We start from the raw sequence: 18,877 nt of genomic DNA, 5'->3' as shown, positions 1-18,877 counted from the left end.
ACCTGCACTCCATCACAGCCTCAGAAAGAACCAAGGAGTCCAGAATGTTGACTCCAAAGAGAACAGGGTTTATTGGTGCCATCGTTCCTGCCCTGACACAGTCTCAGTGTGGAAGAGACATCACTCACCCAAGTGCTTGCGGGCCATGCAGCCCTGCCACAGTTGCACGCTCTAGATCAGTGATGCGCATGAAAGGGCGGTGGAAGTAGTGCAACTGAAGGATACAAGCCAGTAGGAAGAAGCCTGGGATGAAGATGCTGGAAAAGAGCTCTGAAACACTGAACTGCTCCAAGCCGAGGTCCCCGAGCCTGTTTGAAGTGAAGCGGAGTCAGGAAAGAGTTTCTAGAAGAGGTCCCAGATCTCTGAAGGAGCCTCTGCCAATGTGATTATCGCCCTCCCCCCAGGGGTACCAGGGGTACAACTTCACTCACTGCTCATTAGTGAAACCAGTGAAGTTTCGCCAGTACATGGGGAAGTCCTCAAACTGGAAGGTGTAGACTGCAATGAGGACCAGCATGGTATAGGCCACCACAAGCCACCAAAAGGCCTTCAGGAGCTTCCGCCAGAGACTGTAGTATACCTGCAGAGGAAACCAGGACAGATAGTTTTGGAGAGAAAACTGGGGCATGTCTGCACAGTGCAATACCCCACCATCCAGCTCAAACTATAGAGCAGCCAACGCATACCCAACAAAAGGAGCATTGGGGTGGGGGGAGGTTGACCAAGCAAAAGAAAGATTTGTGCAAAAGCTCTCAAATCAGGGGGAATATTCTATCAGTCAAAAAGAAAAGAGATGAAGACATTTGTGAATCCAGGAGTTTACATTGGCTTTGCCCTGAGCCCTTAGAGGTCCACAGTCTGAGTGCAAGATGATGGAGCAGGGTTCTCCCTGGAGGGAGGAGCCATAGCTCAGTGGCAGAAGACACATGCCTTCCACACAAGAGGTCTCAAGTTCAATGCTCAGCATCTCCACTTAAAAGGACCAGAAGGATTATATGCAAAGCTCCTTCCTGAGACCTCAAGAACTGCCACCAGGGAGAACTAAACAGTCCTAGACTGGATGGAGCAATGGTCTGATTCAGTGGATTCCCACCCTTCTCTCGCCACCTTGCTTATACTTTGCTCTGCTCTACCCACACCTCTCCAACTCAGTCTAACCTGGAAGAGGGTGAGGCAAAGGAGGAAGAGGAACATGTAGACAATCTTGTAGACCACCAGGCGCCCAGCAAAGCTGACCACAATGAACATGCCAGCACAAACCAGGATCCAGAACTTGGCATAGAAGCCAGTCAAGAAGGCCCCCAGGCTTTTCAGCACATCACGCTTGTGGCCTGTTCCTGCAAGGAAGGAAAGCATGTCAATGCCATATTGAAGTTTCTGAGTCCCAGTATTCCCTGGTGAGCTGGAACAACTGGGACCTCCTGTCCAGTGCCTAGGGATACACCTGGAAGGCAGGTGCTACAAGAAGGAAAGGCATTACTAGGGGAAAACGGGCTTCCATTTGCACCTGCTCTGGGTCAAGGCCCAAATTATTTATTGGGACCCAGAATCTCTGTCCTCAGAGGTCTGGTGCAAGTGAAGGGGAAAATTCGCCCCCTATAATTTGGAACATTTGAAGGACTAAAAGGAAAAGTACAGAACTTCCAGTCTGCCAGAAGTCATCCCTTCCCAAGATGGAAGTATTTGCTAATGTGGAAGCTGATGCGCTTCTGGGGTCGCATGGGGGGAAGGCTCAGAGGTGCATCAGTTTTACTTTGTGACTTCCCAGGTCTGAGAGATCTGGCTCTGAAGACAAGGTTCTCATTGTAAGCTCCAGCTCAGATTCAACCCCAACGTACAAGCATAGGTGTGAGATTGTACTAACACAATGAATCTCACCATCACAGCAGGACAGAACCTAAATGGCTCTGGGTGGGTCAACCCCAGCACTCCTGACCCACCAGACTTGGGCTGTGGGTTCTCACCTGCATCTGATACTGTCACCTCCACCAAGGGAACAGGGGGGTACTTCTTTTTCAGGAGCTTCTCTTTAACAAACTGCCGCACCAGAAGCCAGAATGTCAGGGTGTAAAGGAGCTACAAGTAAAAGATGGGAGAGGGGTCAAACATACCATGCAACAGAACACCTGCAAACAAGCAAGACTCTTCTTGAGAACACCCAACACTGGAGCAAGGAGTCTCTGTGCAGTACTCATTTTGGGACACTACTAGATCCAGCTTTGCTACTCGAGGCTAAAATGGCCTGTGATTCACAGAGCCCCCTTTCACCAATTGAGCTGGTACACCAACTGCAGTCTCTTCTGAATAAGGGCAGTCAAGTCCACAGCTGTCTGTGCTCCAGTAACTTGTAGGATTGACTGCTGCAATGCTTTGCACACAGGGCAGCCTTTGAAGACTGCCTAGAATCTGCAGTTAGTAATTTAGCAGCTGGTATTTTGCACTAACTAGGACTGGTCATTGGTGGAATTCCCTTCCCAGCGAAGCCTGCCTGGTACCCACAGAGCTACCTTCCAGCATTATTTTCCCAAGCTTTATATACCTTAGTGCTACTTTTACTACTATTTTGTAATTCTGACAGTTGTGTGGAGTTATGTGTTCTTCTCACTGTGCTTTTTAAATGATATCACCTGACAGCTGAAGTTGCCAGAAGTAAAAGCACCAAAAAAAACCACCAAACTAAACAGAATTGGGCTGAAACTCTAAAAGTCATGAACTAAGGAATGGCAGAGAACTGGGGCTCTCTATCTTTCTCTCCCCCCTCCCTCCAATTTCAGGCTGTGCAGCCCGCCAGCAATCTGGATTGTTTGTGCTGGAACATCTGGGCAGCTGCAGAAGGAGGGTCAAACGTCATTGGTGCAAACTCCTTTAAGTCCACTTGAAATGCCACAAAAATATGTGTAGGCAGAAATTTAATCTTTCAGCAAAACTCCAAATAAATGCAAGGAAGGAAGGAAGGGAGAGAGAGAGAGAGAGAGAGAGAGAGAGAGGTGTCACCTCGGCAGTCCCTACCTTGGCTCCCAGGTACAGACAGGGGTACTGTGGCCGTACCAATCCCAGTTGTTCCAAAGGCATGAATCCAACCTTGGTAGGCAGCTCTTGCTCCAGGTCCATGCCCCAGATGTACTGCAGGCTGCAGAGGGCGATGCCATAGAGAAGGATGAAGGGGGAGCAAAGCATGGCAAAGTGGTGCCTGTTCCGCACAATCCAGATGAGACAGGCCCAGAGTAGCAGCACAAATGTCAGCCAGCTGTGGTAGGTGATGCTCCACACCTGGAAGGGGAAGCAAAGCGGATGTGGCCTTCAATTCCCCAGCACATAAGACATTGTATCCAGGGACCCCTTTGCAGCATCTGGAGCCAGGTTGCGTTCGAAAACCCCGGGATTTGAGTCCAGACCAGCATCTAGTGACTGGACCAGTTCTGCCACCTACAGATGGGCTCAGCTCTGGGGATCATGCTACCCCTTCCATAGCCCTCTGGTAACACCACTCGGTTCAGTCCCTGTTGACTGTGGACTTCATGCATCACCTAAACTTAATCTCTGGTTTTGCTAACATACAAAGGATGCCGCGCTTCTCCTTGTGTTTTTTCTCTGCTTCAAAAGGGACACATGCTGGGGGTCTGACCTGAGCAACCAATAGATTTTCAAAAGAAGAGGGGTGGGAAAAAGTCACTCTTATTTCTTCATCCCAGGAGCCTATAGGGCATCCTGAAATTTGTGGTGCACCCAGCAGAGTCCAATCTTGCTATGTTTGCTTAATGCTTCCTGTATTCTATTTTAGGATTGCTAGAGATTGCAGGCTGTGGGGGGTTGCCACCTTTCTCCCCCTTCTTCCCCCCCACCTCACCCTTTTTTGCCTCTTTCCTTTACATCCAACCTGAAAGAGAGTTCTGTGATGTTTGAAAGCTTGCTCGCTTCTTTGGGACATTTGGTAAGTCCTAACCCACTCTGCAGCTTTGGACCAACAAGATGGTTCCCCCACCATCTGTAGTGCTGTAGTCTCCCACCCTATGATGCACCCAGTACAACCCCCTGTGCCTTTGTCTCTTACCATCATGGCAATGAGGGCGCACACGTAACTCTGGTTCATAATAACATGGCCCAGTGACTGCAGCAGCAACTTCCCTTTGCGGTGGTCCTGTTTCCTGGCTATAAAGGAGAGATCCAGAGTTTCACCTCTCAATCGTGCAAACAGAAAAGGCACGTGAGGGTGGGACGGTGGCAGACACACAGAAAGGCTCAAGTCCCTTTCCCCCCAAGGACAGGCAAGTGCCTCTCACCTCCTGCCTTAAAGATCCACTTGTCTCTCAACCAGTGTCCCAAGGAGGAGCCATGGGAAATTCAGAGCCAAGAAGGCCCCAGGGACCCTTCAGAAGAGAATCCTCTGCTTTTGAGCAAGATTCCCCGCTGCCATTCTTGTTCTGTTCCCCAAGTTGGGCTTGCAGCATGCACACAGAGATGTGGGCTGTGGATGTGCAAGAAGTATCTTCGTGCCCAAGAGCAACCAGGAGCACAAGAGGATTCAGAGGGACTGTAAAGGTGACTTTGGCCTCTAGGAGGCACTGCCTCATGTCTGGCCAGTCCCAGATGATACCAGGCTGATAGAAGGCCCAATGAATGTCTCACTACATGGCACACTCCCATGTCTATGATCAGTGTCAAGGGTAATTTCTGCAGCACAGGGAGCAGAGTGTCCTCACCACCAGCACCTTCATGGGTGCGTCTTGCTTGCCTTCTATGATACACTGGCAATATCTAAATTCTCTTCTTCCTCCAAGGAGCTCAGGAAATTAACAATCTCCCATTCAGGCAGAGGCCATGCCCAGACACACACTACAACAGATACTTTCAAACTTCCCTCTGAGCAATAGGAAGCTGCCACTTGCTCTTTGATGCACTTAGCTTAGTAGTGCCCACAAACGGACTGGCAGCAGCTCTCTGGGACCTCCGTTTCCCCCTCACCATGCCTAGAGCAGTCGTCAATCCTTGATCTTCTGTGTATAAAGCACACATTCTACCACTAAGCCAAAGGGGCCCCCCTTGCAGCCCCTGTACTTGCTTTGCTTGTAGCTCCTAATGTTTTAGGGTTCCTGGGGGCCAGGTGTTGCTTTGCCTGATGCTCAGGAATCCTAAAACAATGGGAGCGATAAGCACATGGCCTTGCACATGGTATTGGTGGCCCTTTTCAGTTCTCCAACAGGCAGCCACGAATTGTCAGCTCTTGGGGCAAACAAAGCAAAGCAAAACAAACATGTGGCTTTTGCAAGCAGGCCTGAATCCAGGAGAGACAGAAAGTGCCAAGGTGAAACAGCCACTGAACCCTCCTTGTCCTGTTTGAGGGCCACAGTCCTTACCTGGTCGATCAGCCTCCCCGAACACATGCGTGGTGCAGTTCTCAGCCTCAGCACCATCAGTTTCCGAAACCAGCATTGGCTGTAAAGGGACAGGACAGAGAAAGAGAGTGAGCCAGACAGACGAGCAACAAGAGCTGAAGGCTGGATCATCCAAGCAAGCAGCTCAGACCCCGGATTCTGGAGACGACAAGGTGATGGGAGTCTCTTGCAACTGGTCAGAGAGTGATTCTCTTTTCCCAGGTGGGGTTAGAGGGGATGATGTGGCATGAACTGCAAAGCCCAACTGGGCCCTAACAAAGAGGATGGGGGACAGATCAGAATTGCTCTTAGATGCGCAGGGAAGGGTCCACCTCGAAAAAGCAGAGAGGTCTGGGAAAGCACAGAGGGGACTTGACAATGAAGGGGCCAAACTAGATAGGGCACAGATGTTCTGCAACTTCCAACATCTTTTTTTTCCTGGACAAACAGCAGCTGCACAAGACCCCAACTTTGATTGGGACTGTGTTTAACTTTTTGCCCCCATGTCCATTTCCCCAGGACCCATCACCCTCTTCCCAAAGCTGATTTCAGCTCCAGAAGAGAAAACTTCCTGGTGCCTATCTGTGCTCCCCTCCATGGCTAAAAGCAAGCTCCTGCACCCTTCTTGGCTGTTGTCTCCTGGCTCACCAGCCTTAGCAGTTATAGTAAAATATAAATATACAAAAAAAAAATTGTTCCCCACCAGCCATCTGGCCAAATTTACAGCCCTTCTGTGGGCACCTCACCTTGGCATCATCTGTCAGGCCATCTCGGTCTGTGGGCCAGTTCTCCAACTCCAGAAATTCAGATGTTACTGAGTCTGTTGCATCTGTTCGCTTTTTTTTTTTTTTAAGTGAAGGGGGAAGATAACATCAGAAACATGCTTCTTAAAAGGAGGAGGATTCTGGTAACTCTGCTCGCCCTCCCCACCCCAGGCCAGAAACCAACCCACCAGGCTTCCAAGGATGTGTGAATGGATTTGCAGTGAGTGGAAAGTGAGCAAAATTTTGGGACTCTCCCCATGGACTTAGTTCCCTTCCCCCACTTCTCTCACATATTTATTTGTGAGTGTCATCATAACCAAATAGTTAAAGTGCTTTTTCCTAAAAGCTCCAAGGATTTCACATGTGTTAGTCCCCTTCCATGCAGATGCCTGATCTTGTCTCATCTCAGAAGCTAAGCAGGGTCAGGCCTGGTTAATACTTGGATGGGAGACCGCCTGGGAATACCGGGTGCTGTAGGCTTCTACCATAGTCTTTCAAGACTGAAGGTTGCCAACCAAGGTTTATTCTCAGTAGATAGCAGTGGGTCCAACCAAAAAGGCTCTTTCCCTGAAACTGGGAACACACTTGGTGGGGAAATCCACTCAGCTCCCTCTCACCCTGTGTTTCGATGAGCTCTTGAAAACCCACTGGTTTAAACATGCTTAACAATTTGTTTCTAAAGCAAAAACAAAAGAACTTTCTCTCATTTTAAAAAAGATTAATTTATTCTAATACAACCATTTTGTTGTTTCAAATGGTAGATTTTGCATTTTTTTTCCCTTTTACATAAATTGTTTTAGTGATGTCAGTTTTGTGTTTTGTAAGCTGCTCTGGATGTAAAGCAAAGAATAAACAATAATTGGAGACAAACCTGCAAGATAAGGTTGCAATAATCTCGGGCTTCTGGCCAGTGAAGGCTGAGACTTAAAGAGTACAGCTTGCTTAAAAATGGCTCAGCTAGTTCTTAGCTAAACAGACACTGGAATCTGGAATATCAGGCTCATGGCTCTTAACCACTCCAGTACACCACACAAGCCACGGCTATACTTGTTAACAAAATGCCCGTCAAATTCCACACTAATTTGCACTGAGGCCTGTGCTGGTGCTCTTCCTAGCCAGGATCCCTTTGCAATAGGACTTCCAGATTACAGCTCAAATCACATGATAAAAATGTATTGTTCATGCAACAAGGATGGGAGAAGCCAAGTCAAGGAGCAACACTGTGCCAGCAGAGCTCACCTGGTCATAGGAGTGTGACCTGCGGAGCTTCACCAGGGTGGCCAAGACATAATAAAGTAGCAGCAGTATCCCTGGGTTGACGTACACAGGCCAGGGAAGGCTGACATCCAGAGGCAGTGCATTGGGCTTGCTGCAGCCCTCATGGCGAATGATGGCCTTCAAGCCAAACAGCCTATGGGGGACATGAAGAACAGGAGCAGTGTCAGGGTTCAGGAACGCAACAGCCCCAGAGTTAGTTTAATATCCTGCTTTCCCTCCCAAGAACCTCAGCAAGGGCAGTTTTCCAAGAGCGGCTTTGGACATTATCCGAAGCATCTCCGATGAACACACAAGGGACTTCTGCAGCTGGCTGGCGATCCAATGCTTGTTAGTGAAAACATGGGGCATGGATCCAGTCCATGCCATAAAGGTTCCCCTGAGTAAGCCTGTCTTTGTGCATCAGTAAGAACTGCCAACAGACTAGCAATGAGTGACCAGTCACGTGGCTTGCAGTGTCCCCTAAACAACATCCATCACTCCTCACAGGGAGCTTAGAATTATTGGTTGGAAGACCTTGGTTCTGCCCCACAGCTGTAACTCCTAGCATTCTTCAGCTTGAACCCATGACAGTTGACAGTACTTGAGTCACACTCCACATATTCTGGGCAACAGAGCCACACCTCTTGCCAAGAGAGGAATCCTTGCTCCCTGTAAACTGCAGGCTTCAGGTGCTCACGTCTGGAATGCAAAGGCTGCAAAGCTTCTGGGTTGTGCAAGGTCGCCAACTGCATACAACGCAAGCTTGCATTCAATAGATAAAAGAATCACTTCCCTAAACGTTATCTGTACTGTTTGCAATTAATCTGAAAAAAAACTTTGGGTCACGTTGCGAAGGACAGGCTGGTCAATTGTCCCGTTTGCCAAAAAAGGACTTTCCCATGGGAAGTCCTACAAGCAACAGAAAGGGCAGTAAGCACCATTCATTTTGCAGATCCAGTCTAGGGAAGGCTAGGGAGGTTCAAAGTAGAGGCCAAGGCTGAAAGGGTTGGCTTTGATCTGAAGCCGCTTTTTCAAAGAGAAAGCCAGCCTCTGTTTGCATAGGTGTCTCTTAGACTCACATATCAATTGAATAAAGCTGTGTGGAGTCAAGCCAGGGCATTGTGCATGCCAGAGGTCAGGAAGAATAATGCCTGGGAGAAACCCCATTTGGAACAGGTTCAGGTTGGACCAAGGTCTCAGGACTGCCCTACCATTGCTTTAACCTGGCTTCTCATGTTTCAAAGAGAGAGAAAATAAACTGGATAGGCTGGGATCTCCCAAACAATCCTTGCTGCCCTCTTTCTGTCTCTGCTGAGAAAGTAGTTAAGGAGTGAGGAGATCCCAGAGCTAAATATGCCCCCCACTTGGTCTAGCAACAGACTGTCTGCACAGCTGCGCAGGAAAGAAAGGACACAAAATAGCACTGGTGCCGAGCCACCACAGAGGGATCTGTGAGCCAATACCCAGAGCTGCTCAGGTTGTGGAAGGAGGGAGGTCACTCTCTTCACACTTACCGTGCCCAGAGGCTAGTGGGTGGAAGGACCTTCTGCATAAAGGGGGTCTGATAGCCATAGAGGCAAATGAGGTGTCCTCCAGCAAAGACATCCACCATGACGCATAAGGTGCTGAAGGCGAGGCGGCCGACGGGGAAGTGACAAGCCCACCAGGTGCACAGGCCAACAAAAAGCAAGTAGTACACACTGGAGAAGACTGATGGCAAGGTGATCCCTGGAAGGACAGTGGACAACAAGAAGATTAGTGGGCCATTATGAGAGCGGAGTCAAGAAGCACAGCCTCTCCAGATCCAGCATGAGGACTGCTATCATGGAGAGAATGTTGCTGACACCCACCAGGACTGCTGCAAGCAAAGCAGGCACTCCCCTATGGAGCTGCAGCCCCATCCTTCCACTCCATTGCCTTGTGGGAGACGGACAGTGGAATTCTTTTAGGAGAAGCAGCCCGCAATCACCCCATGTTTCTGAAGGCCAATCAGAAATGGAACTTCCCAAGAGCTGATGCGCAGATCTCACTTGCACAGACCCAACTGCAGGAAATGCTTGTTCACAAAGCACTACAGATGGTCTCTTTTCAGCAGATGCTTGGAAGCGAGGGGGTCAGAAAGTTGCTTTACCCACCAGTTTCCTTCAGGCATTTCTCTCCACTGTGTTCAGTGGACGCAGAGGGACATGACAGTGCTCCAGTGAGCCATGTCACCTGCGTGGATGCACCTGCTGGCCACAGGCATTCTTAGGCATTGCCTGAAGCAGTCAGTACCAAATCCAGGGAGGGCTCTTCCATGCAACATAGAACCCTGCGGGTTTAGGGTTCCAGATCACATGGAGGAACCCTCCCCCGCTTTCAGTGCTGCCTTTTGCACCAACCATGGTGACTGCCTGGGTGACTGGGTCTGTCCAGAGTGGGGTGAGCATAAGGGGTATAAGGCCTGAGCAGTACTGCTACTAATGTAACATCCAAGTGATTCTGGGTTGCCCTTTGGCTCATGGACCAATCGCTAGTCAGCAGAAACACCTTTCCGTGCTTGATGTGAACAGGTGTTCTAGGAGAACGAGGGACAGGCCTATCTTGGGATACGCAACAGTTGGCAACTGCCCTTCTGCTTGTCCTTTGGCACCTACCTGCCAGGGCTAGCAACACGATGGACAGGACTTTTCCAACTGCCATAAGGAGCCAGTGAGCAGTTACCCGAAGACGGGCAGCCAGCCGTGCCCGTCGTCTCGGAGAAGACTCAGCTGCCGCATGAGGACCTGTGTGGGGCTTGGAGAGGTCATCATCCACTGCAGCTTCTTCCTGGATCAAAGGAAAAAATGAGAATGCTCAGGCACTGCACTTGAAAGCCCACATGACAGAAATGCTCTGGGATTATATGACCCTCACGGTCTCACTAAGTGGGAAAAACTGTCACTGTGAACCATGTGCAATGGCAACATTTGCAAAGGAAACAAATACCCACTGCAGAAAGCTGGAGAATGGGCATCATTAATAATGGATAGGGCTCATCAAGTTGCAGAGATTCACTCCTCAATTCTTAAGGCCCACAGCCATGTAGTATTAGCGGCAAATACTGGTGATGAATAGCACCACTGATGTTCACCACTTGATGAAGCACAAATTGACCTTCCCCTGCCCTTGGGGGAGAGCTTACAGTCTATCATTCAGCACACAGGAAGCAGGTGCATTTGTTTTGGGGCAGTGGAGACTGAGAAAGGCAAAGGGAAACAAAAGCTTCTCAATGCCTTGCTAAATGTTGCTACAATAGCAATAGTAACACAACAGCTATTTCTTGAAAAGTTACAAGGTTGATGAGAGAGAGAAGAGGAGGGAACAGGCTCAGTCTACAACTGAGCGAAGGAGACCAAAGATATAGCAGATAGGCTAGGCGATCTTTTCCCAAGGTATCAGTGCCCAGGAACCCAAACCTACATGCAAGGGTCAATTACCTTCTCCCATATGAAGATGACATGCCACCTCTAGCCATCATAGGTGGCAACATCCCTCTGGTTACCTGCCAGGGGCTGGCTAGAGGAGCCATGGTACCTCCTGCCCCCAAGGTTGTTTAAAAAGCAGATGCTCAGGACAAAGACATCAGTTGCACTTTGTCATATCTGATTTACAAATCAGTTGCTTTTTCCCATATCTAGATGGGCCTTTGGTCTGATGTAACAGACCAAATGTCATGTCTCATGCTCTTAATAGTCATGATAGGGATGGAACCTCCATGCTCTGGAGTAGTTCACCTCAGAGTAACAAATGGGGACAAACAATGGGGGGAGTGGTGCATGCTGTCATACTTGTTGGCTATCCAGAGGCATCCAGTTAGCCACTGGAAAGGAGGAGGCTGGATTTGATGGAGCTTCCGTTCAGATCTCACAGCGCTCTCCTTACGATGTATAGAAAAGGACAACATTTCTCATAACATGAGGTTCAGAGGCACCCCCAGTTTGAACAGGTTGACGGGGAGACCCAACAGGCCTGGCACGTATCCTGGTTGGAACCGAGTCCGCATCCTAGAAGGAGCTCTAAAATCCTCTGCAATGCAAAGAGATCTGTGGTGGGAGCTCAGGGCTCAAATGTCCCACAAGCGACAGGGTGGGATTCACAGGGTAAATTCTCCGAAGACAGAGCATGAAAGTACAGGAAGAGAAGACAAGCCCTTGAGAGGCCCCTTCCAGTTTTAGGAACCCAAAGACAGAAACACATCTTGGTGCCACTCTGCTCAGTCCTACCGGCTGGCAGCCCAAGACCCCCAGGGAGGTGACCAGTGACCAGCACTCCCGCTCACCACTGCCTGCCCTGGTCCAGCTTTGTTTATTTCATTAGCTGCTTTGGAAAGCGCATTCCACAAAAGGCCTGTTTTTCTTGGCTGTCTGGCTGGGGTTCTCAACACCCGAGTGATTTTCCAGCCCTATGACGAGGCTTCCACAGCAAAGGCATTTGGCTCCAACTCCTCTCCATGCTGGCCAGGCCTGGGGAGTTGTGGGCTCCAGGTCCAGCCCCAATCAACTGTGTCAAAATGTACAAAGCAGAGAAGCCCCCGGGACAATCCAGTGGAAAGGACCAGGCAAAAGCCTCCCTGACCTCAGAGTTTCCAGCTTGAGTTTACCGACTTCTCTGCAAACCATGAGAGGAGAGAAAGGGAAGGGAAAGGGAGAATCACCACCTGCAACCAGGGGTGGGAGGGAGCTGGGATCTAACCTTTTCCCCTGACAGTGGATACAAACAGGCTAGTCCCCTCCAAACCTAGGTGTGTGCTAGTTAAAATGCACTCTGCACATGCTCAGAGGCACATTAGACTGTGCTACTATTTCACATATTCCCTTGCATGAAAAACAGGCTCTGATTCAAATCTTTGCCCTACCTGTTTCTTCATTTTCTCTCTAACCATCACCACCACCACCATTCTCTCTCCCTCCCTCTGAAGCAAAGGTGCTAAGAGGATGAGTCCAAAAGTGATGAAGAAAAGAAGTGGCCAAGGGGAGGCAGGGGACAGCTGAACTGTCATGGGAAGCTCACACGCCAGAGGTGGATCCGTGGTGGTCTGTGGATGGAGGTGGAAGGCTGCAGGGAGGGACACTGGGAAGCTACCAAAGGGAAAATGCCAGGACTGGGAATAAGTTGGGGCATCCATCCAGGCTGCTGGGGGGGGGGGTGGCAGAGCAGGGCTTGGGCCAGGTCTGCTAATGTCACTCACAGGGCACCAAGTGCAGCGAGCAGCCAGAGCTGCCAGCAGGCAGGTGGCAGCTTGCTGGACTGGCTGTGGAATTTATCACCGAGACATCTTGGGGACAGGGGTGGGGAAGGCCTACATAATATTGCCTCTGTTAAGCCCTGGTGTTTGTTAGGCAATCTCCACAGCAACAGGGGATCGGCACTCATCCACTGGGGCAGACGTGGGAAACCTGTTTCAGGGCTGATGAGTCACAGCTGGAGGTGCCAGGAAAAATGTGCCGACCTCCCCACCTCTAGCTAATGGAGAGAGGGTTGGAGGCAGAGAAGGAATGGGAAGTTCGGGCCCAAAAATTGCATGGAGCCTGGTAATCTGCCTCCAATTGTGGCCACCAGATGCCTTCAGGAAGTGCTCAAATGGAACATGAAAGCAACAGCCCTCCCAGATGCTTTTCACCCCCCCCCAACAACAACTGGTACTCTGAGATAGACTGTCTTGAAATATGGAAGTTCCAAATGGTCATCATGGGTAAGTGCCACCAACAGACCTCTCCTATGAATTGGCTGAGACAAAGCAAGGATAGCTTGGCTTTTGTCTTTTTCTGCTTCACCATCTCTCACCTGTTCATGAGGTGGGCAGGATTCTAACCTTCTGCTCCACTCTGTTGGATTGCTGGCTGGCTCCAGGCGGCTGCAAACACCCAGGCAGATGGCTGAGACCAGCAGGATCCCAAGGTCGGGGGCCACCAAGCTCACCGCATTGGGGATGTCGTTCACATTCAGCCTGGAAATCGTGGAGTACGGGAAGAAACACCACCATTTAATATTAATACATTTACACTAATTTACAAATAAATGTGTTTAGCAGACAATGGAGTTTGGAAAGATTAAGCATTTGGAAAGCAGTTCCTTCTCCCTGCTTCAGAGGAGTCTAATTCGCTGTTTGCAAATGAGAAGTCTGGTCTAAGATATTGAGAAAAGAAGTGTAGTTGGAGACAAGTATGCAACTTTCTTTTGGGACAGCTCAATAGCCAAATCATTAATTTACGGAAAGAAACTTCAGTTTGATTTAAATCAGTGCCCAACAAGCACTAATTAAATTGTATATTGTATAAGAGGGTAAATGATGAATTTTGGACCTGTAATGAAAAGCCTCCCCACCCCAACTATAACTCTGCCCCCTTCCCTTACCTTGTGACCCCAATGTGCTGGGCAAGAGTTTCCCATGTACTGCCTGAAAAGGGAAAGAAAACAGTAATGAGACAGTTAGCTATGACTTCAAAGCAATGGCGATCCTGGCCCCTCCAAAGGCCCCTGGGCAGAGAGAAGAAGGTGGGGGAAGAGGAAGATGCCATTGGGGCATTTGCCCCTCTTGACCTTCCTAGTTATGCCTGTGCTTTAGTGCAATCAAGGGTTGGTTCAGTGAACGTGACCAAAGGCCCTGTTTGTAGATTGTGGCACAATCGCTGCTTTCTAAATGCTTAAAAAAACATTTATTTATGTACAATCATTTATACCAAGATAACATTTCCCCTAGAACGAACTCAGCCTCTGGTTGATCTATTTCCATGTTCAGGAGGTGAATCAGAGCCTGGAGAGAAAAAGCAATCAACTCCCTTTTGTAAGATCAGAAACTTCTGATCTGATAATCTCTCTCCGAGGTCTGGGCAAGAGATCGTAGGAGTGAGAACAGGGCAGTTCTCTTGACTGGGTGAAGTTTCCATAAAGGAACAGCTTTGGAGCCACATCAGATGTCACTGTTCCCTGCTGGGACAGCCACCTCCAAGTCCTGATTGCATAAACCAGGTCGAGTAACACAAGAAGTACTTGGGATGCCTCCCCCTCAGCGTAGTTGTTTCAATCAGAGCAACTGATAAGGGAGGAAAGTTTGGAGGCAATTAATTCCGTTAATTGGTACATACAGCTTGACTCGATAAAACACTGAAATCCAAACAAAACTTTATGGAATCAGCTCCTGCCCAATTCCAATCTAGATTTTTAGATTCTACTGTATCCAGTAATGTTTATTAGCAAAGAACTCCAGAATCTGGTTCTGGCATTTCTTTTATTTTGCAAGCTGGTCTTATGAAGGGGAATTCCAGCTTCCTTTCCTGCCTTTTTTCCCCTTCGTCTTTTTTTTTTCCTCCTCCTTCTTCTTTAGTAACACACACACTGAAAACGAACTGAAAAGTGAACTTTGTCCGTCCACTCCCAAAAGGCATTTCGCAAGGGTCTGGTTTGGTTTCAATTTACAGAGCTGTAAATAGCACCACACCGCGATTGTGAAATAGCACACTTTCAACTGACACACATATACACACTTTTCAAAACTGGTAATTTTCTAAAACGATTTTAATGGGACAACCTTCCTAGCAATTATGCCTAGGATGGCAACCTTTGGAACAGGTGTGCACACAGAGGTAGCTAGAACAAGAGGCAGGCTTTTCCCATCTCTACTGCCAGGATCTGGGACCAACACAACACAGGCTCCCCCCCTCCCCCCGCCATTTGTGGAGGGAGCCAGCCAAGCTCTTCTCCTTATTGGGCTGGGGAACTCCACGAGGAAAGTATGTCCAGAACAAGTGCAAGGCTGGCAGAACAAGCCCAGGGTGACAAAAGTGGAAAGACAGCTGTTCTGGAGAGCCAAAGGATTAAGTGGTGTTTATTGATCACAGAACCAGCCCTTCTCTTCCCAGAGGTTCCTACTCCACCAGTCCCAGGGCACATGCAGAACTGGGATGCACCCAGAGGCCATCTAGTCTAAGCTCTTGCTACAAAATTGGTCAGCTCACCCAGACAGACTCTGCTCCTCAACAACAACAAAGCAAGGCTGTATTTTTCCTTCAAAGCCTCCTGTGGCAAGGGCTGTGCAGTCTTTGGCCTGACTCGTCAGGGCTTTCATTCTTGGCCATAATGGCTAAGTAGAACCTCCCTGTTCAGGAACAATCTATCTTTGAATAACAGCTGCAGGGGAGGGGAAACTGCAGAGAGGGATATTGCCTTCATGCCCTGCACCTGACTAGCTGCTGGGAGAACCAGGCTAGTGGATTGAATGCCCTTTGGTCTAATCCATCAGGGCTCTCTGTTTATAATCTTCAAAGTTGGGGTAGCCAAGCCTCAGACAGGCAGCAAAACACAGTCTGGTGGGCTGAGCTCAGCTTGGAAGGCTTAACACAGAGATGAAAGAATATCTCCCCATCAGGAAGTGCTGCCAAAAGGAAGGGAGGGCAGCCCAGCATATTGTGGCATTGCAGCTGGGTCTGACAAACAACAGGATCAAGTTCTCTAGTTTCAGGAGTATATCATCTCAATCGGAGCCATAAGAAAATGGAAGAAAAAATAAAAACCAATTAACTGCAAAACTTTTAGCAAGGGCAAAGATTCCATTTGCTGAGCTGTCCAAGTGACAGATGAGCTTCTTGCAGGGATGGATGTTCCGCTCAGGGGAGAAAGAGGAGAGAGTGGCCAGGCTGGCTTTCCATGAAGGGAATGTTCCCTGCTGCCTCTAATTCCACTGTACAGAGGGAAGGAGAGAGGTTTGCAAAACACCCCCGACTCACCACCCAGCCCCAGCAGAATCCACATGTGGCTGGCAGAGAGAGATGCCAAGAAAACACAAATGAAGCTAGGCTGCAAGACCAGCGTTCCAGCTGCACCCAGGGTCAGTGCTAGCCTTCCCAGGTCATTGCTTGTAAATAGCTTTGCAACACAACCTGTCAGCACCAGGCAAAGCCTCTGCTTTTGGGTGGCATTTTCCTAGCAGAGGGAGGTCGGGATAGCCTGGGAGGCCTGATTGGAACAGAGTCCAAAATGCAGAATGCTCTTGGCACACTGGTGACAGCAGAGTGTTTGCCCACCCTGGGTCTTTTAAGGGCAGGACTAGATGTCACCAAGAATGTCTGGTCCCACTAGGGTGCAGGGAGTCCTGAAGGAAAATGAGCCGGCAGGCGGGTAGGAGGGGTGCTAAACCATTCCCCTGCTTTCCAATTCTCCCTGCAAATACCCCAGCCTGGCCATTTCCCCCCAGACCAGGCTCACCTCCAGTGAGCTGGGTGCAAAAAGGGTCTTGTGGGGGACTTTTGCAGAGGAGAATGAGTGAGAAGGGAGAAATTAGTTCAGCACTTTGCTCCTCCATCCCCAATGAACGGCCCTGTATCGCCACTCCACTGCTCTTGACCTCTATTTCCCTTAGATCTCAAGTCTCCAAAAGAAGATCCAACAGATCTGAAAGGTAAAGGGCACTCACAGTTGTATCCCAGCAGCTGGTCCAAACCATTCACTGTGTGCAGGCATATTTGGAAGACCAAATGGGCAAGGAGGAAAAGGATGCTGGTCGCCAAGAGAGCTCGGAGCAGGCGTCCTGTGTGACCTGCACATCAAAGCAAATACACAAACATATGGTGCTGCAGAACAGTCACAGACATTCTCTTGACATTACTCTCACAACAAGTCTGTATTGTCAATGCATATTGGTATCTCCATATTGCTGTTAACGCCGGGGGGGGGGGGAGTGACTTGCCTATGGCCATCTCCTAGTGGCGTCACTAGGAGGGCGTGAGCTGCAGACCGCACCAGGTGACACCCTCTGGGGAAGTTGACACCACTAGTGGCCAAATTTTAGAAATCTTTGGGAAAAGTTTTATTTAAGAATAATACCATCATGTTATATATCATTAGAACGGTAGTTTCATGCACAATGCAATGAAACAAACCACGTTGAATTATTTGTATTCTATCAAAAGTCATGGACAATTAACCAGAAAAAAGAAAACACAACTGCCTCATGTAACAAAAAAGTGGATTTCTTGAACTGATTATTCCGAGAACCAATGAGGTGTTGTTGTGACACAGCAGGGAACAATAAGCAGGGAACAACAGCATGAGTCAGCTCTCATTTCCATGTATCAGAGTTAATACTAGAACTCCTATTCAGTTGTATGAGGGTCATCCAGGTGGCCACTGGATTTTTGGTGCTTAATGATTTGTAGGGTGACCTGTACTGTTCTAAATTAAAATAAAATAAAATAGAAAGTAAGTAAGTTAGGGTGCAATCCTAACCCCATGTCAAGGGCAATGCAGCTCCAAGGTAAGAGAACAAACATTCCCTTTCTTTGAGGAGGCCTCCGTGAGTGACACACAACTGCAGGATGCAGCACATGTCCCATTGGCACTGCTATACCAGTGCTGGAAAGCACTGACATAAGGGGTTAGGATTGTGCCCTTAGTTAATGGGGGTGACACCAATCCTAGTGATGCTATTGCAATAAGGCTGTGCGTACGATATTGTACAGGCGTGCCCTGATATATCTGTGAGGGTCATGTTTCAGAACCCCCCTGCAGTTACCTGAAACTGCAGATACTGGGGATGCCCCCACCCTCCAGCAAAACCAGAAGTGACTTTTTTCACTTCCAACAGTTGTTCTAAGCCCCGCAGAGGCCACGGGTTGACACACAGAGCTTTCTGGGGTTCAGAAGAGCCTCCAGAGGTGAGGGTGTGAGGAGGGGGAGGGGAGCTCATCTGTGGATACGTGAAACCATGGATATGCCCACCCTGTAATTTATTCTGTATGGTCCAATACGGGAGGAGGTCCATCATGGAGGTGCCACAAAGAGCTTTCGCACAAGGTGACGCAAATGTAGTGACACCTCTGGGCCAACTCATAAGTTCCTGGGAGACAGGAGATTCAAAACGGGGGATTTCCAATGAGTAGTTCATTCTCTTAGCTGTTCCACGGCACCAGCAATGGAAATTGAAAACCCTAACCCTTCTGCCCTTTCCAGAAGGGGATCCAAAATGGGACACATCCAGGATGAAGCACCAGCAGCACATCCCTCTGAAGAGGGACAGCAGGAGCAGAAGAGAGAAGAGTAGCTGGTCTCAGCAAAGGACCAGCCAAATGTTTGTCACCAACACTTGTGACTGACAGCTTGCTCATCAAAGGCTCTGCTGTTTTGCTTCAACTCAAGGGAGATATTGCAGAACCAGAAAACGGCCAACAAAGGGTGGGGGCAGAGCACCCATACAAGGAAAGGCTGCAGTATTTGGTGCTCTCCAGTTTAGCAAAAAAGGCAAAGAGAGGAGGTGACCCTGGGTTATGGAAGGATGTAGGGATGGGGACAGTGGAGAGGGAGTCACTTTTCTTCCTTTTGTCATGGTACTAGGACTTGGGGACACTTAATTAAACTTATCTGCAAGGGATTCTGCACACAGTGTGCAATTAACTTGTGGAACTCATTCCCACAAGATGGGGTGAAGGATAGCCAGTGGCTCAAAAGATTAGACAAATAGATGGAGAACAG

The 18,877-nt window shown here is 48.9% G+C and overlaps 1 protein-coding gene across 2 annotated transcripts in view; it reads right to left on the bottom strand.

Annotated features, from left to right (window-relative positions):
• The window catches only part of PIEZO1 (piezo type mechanosensitive ion channel component 1 (Er blood group)), a 97,870-nt gene that overhangs the window by 27,038 nt on the left and 51,955 nt on the right, over positions 1–18,877 (bottom strand). For both annotated transcript variants that reach the window (XM_066636926.1, XM_066636927.1), the window contains exons 3-16: positions 16,824–16,946; positions 13,769–13,811; positions 13,199–13,361; positions 10,030–10,201; positions 8,908–9,121; positions 7,376–7,547; positions 6,119–6,208; positions 5,355–5,433; positions 4,052–4,149; positions 3,010–3,270; positions 1,965–2,076; positions 1,159–1,337; positions 432–580; positions 129–308 (exon numbers count right to left, since the gene is read on the bottom strand). In XM_066636926.1, the coding sequence (XP_066493023.1) occupies positions 129–308; positions 432–580; positions 1,159–1,337; positions 1,965–2,076; positions 3,010–3,270; positions 4,052–4,149; positions 5,355–5,433; positions 6,119–6,208; positions 7,376–7,547; positions 8,908–9,121; positions 10,030–10,201; positions 13,199–13,361; positions 13,769–13,811; positions 16,824–16,946 (2,035 nt within the window). The remainder of the gene's footprint in view (positions 1–128; positions 309–431; positions 581–1,158; positions 1,338–1,964; positions 2,077–3,009; positions 3,271–4,051; positions 4,150–5,354; positions 5,434–6,118; positions 6,209–7,375; positions 7,548–8,907; positions 9,122–10,029; positions 10,202–13,198; positions 13,362–13,768; positions 13,812–16,823; positions 16,947–18,877) is intronic.

The sequence above is a fragment of the Tiliqua scincoides genome, chromosome 9 (assembly GCF_035046505.1).
Source record: "Tiliqua scincoides isolate rTilSci1 chromosome 9, rTilSci1.hap2, whole genome shotgun sequence".
NCBI lineage: Eukaryota > Metazoa > Chordata > Lepidosauria > Squamata > Scincidae > Tiliqua > Tiliqua scincoides.
The sequence above is the reverse complement of the archived record's forward strand: the minus strand, read 5'-3'. Positions and strand labels throughout refer to the sequence as shown.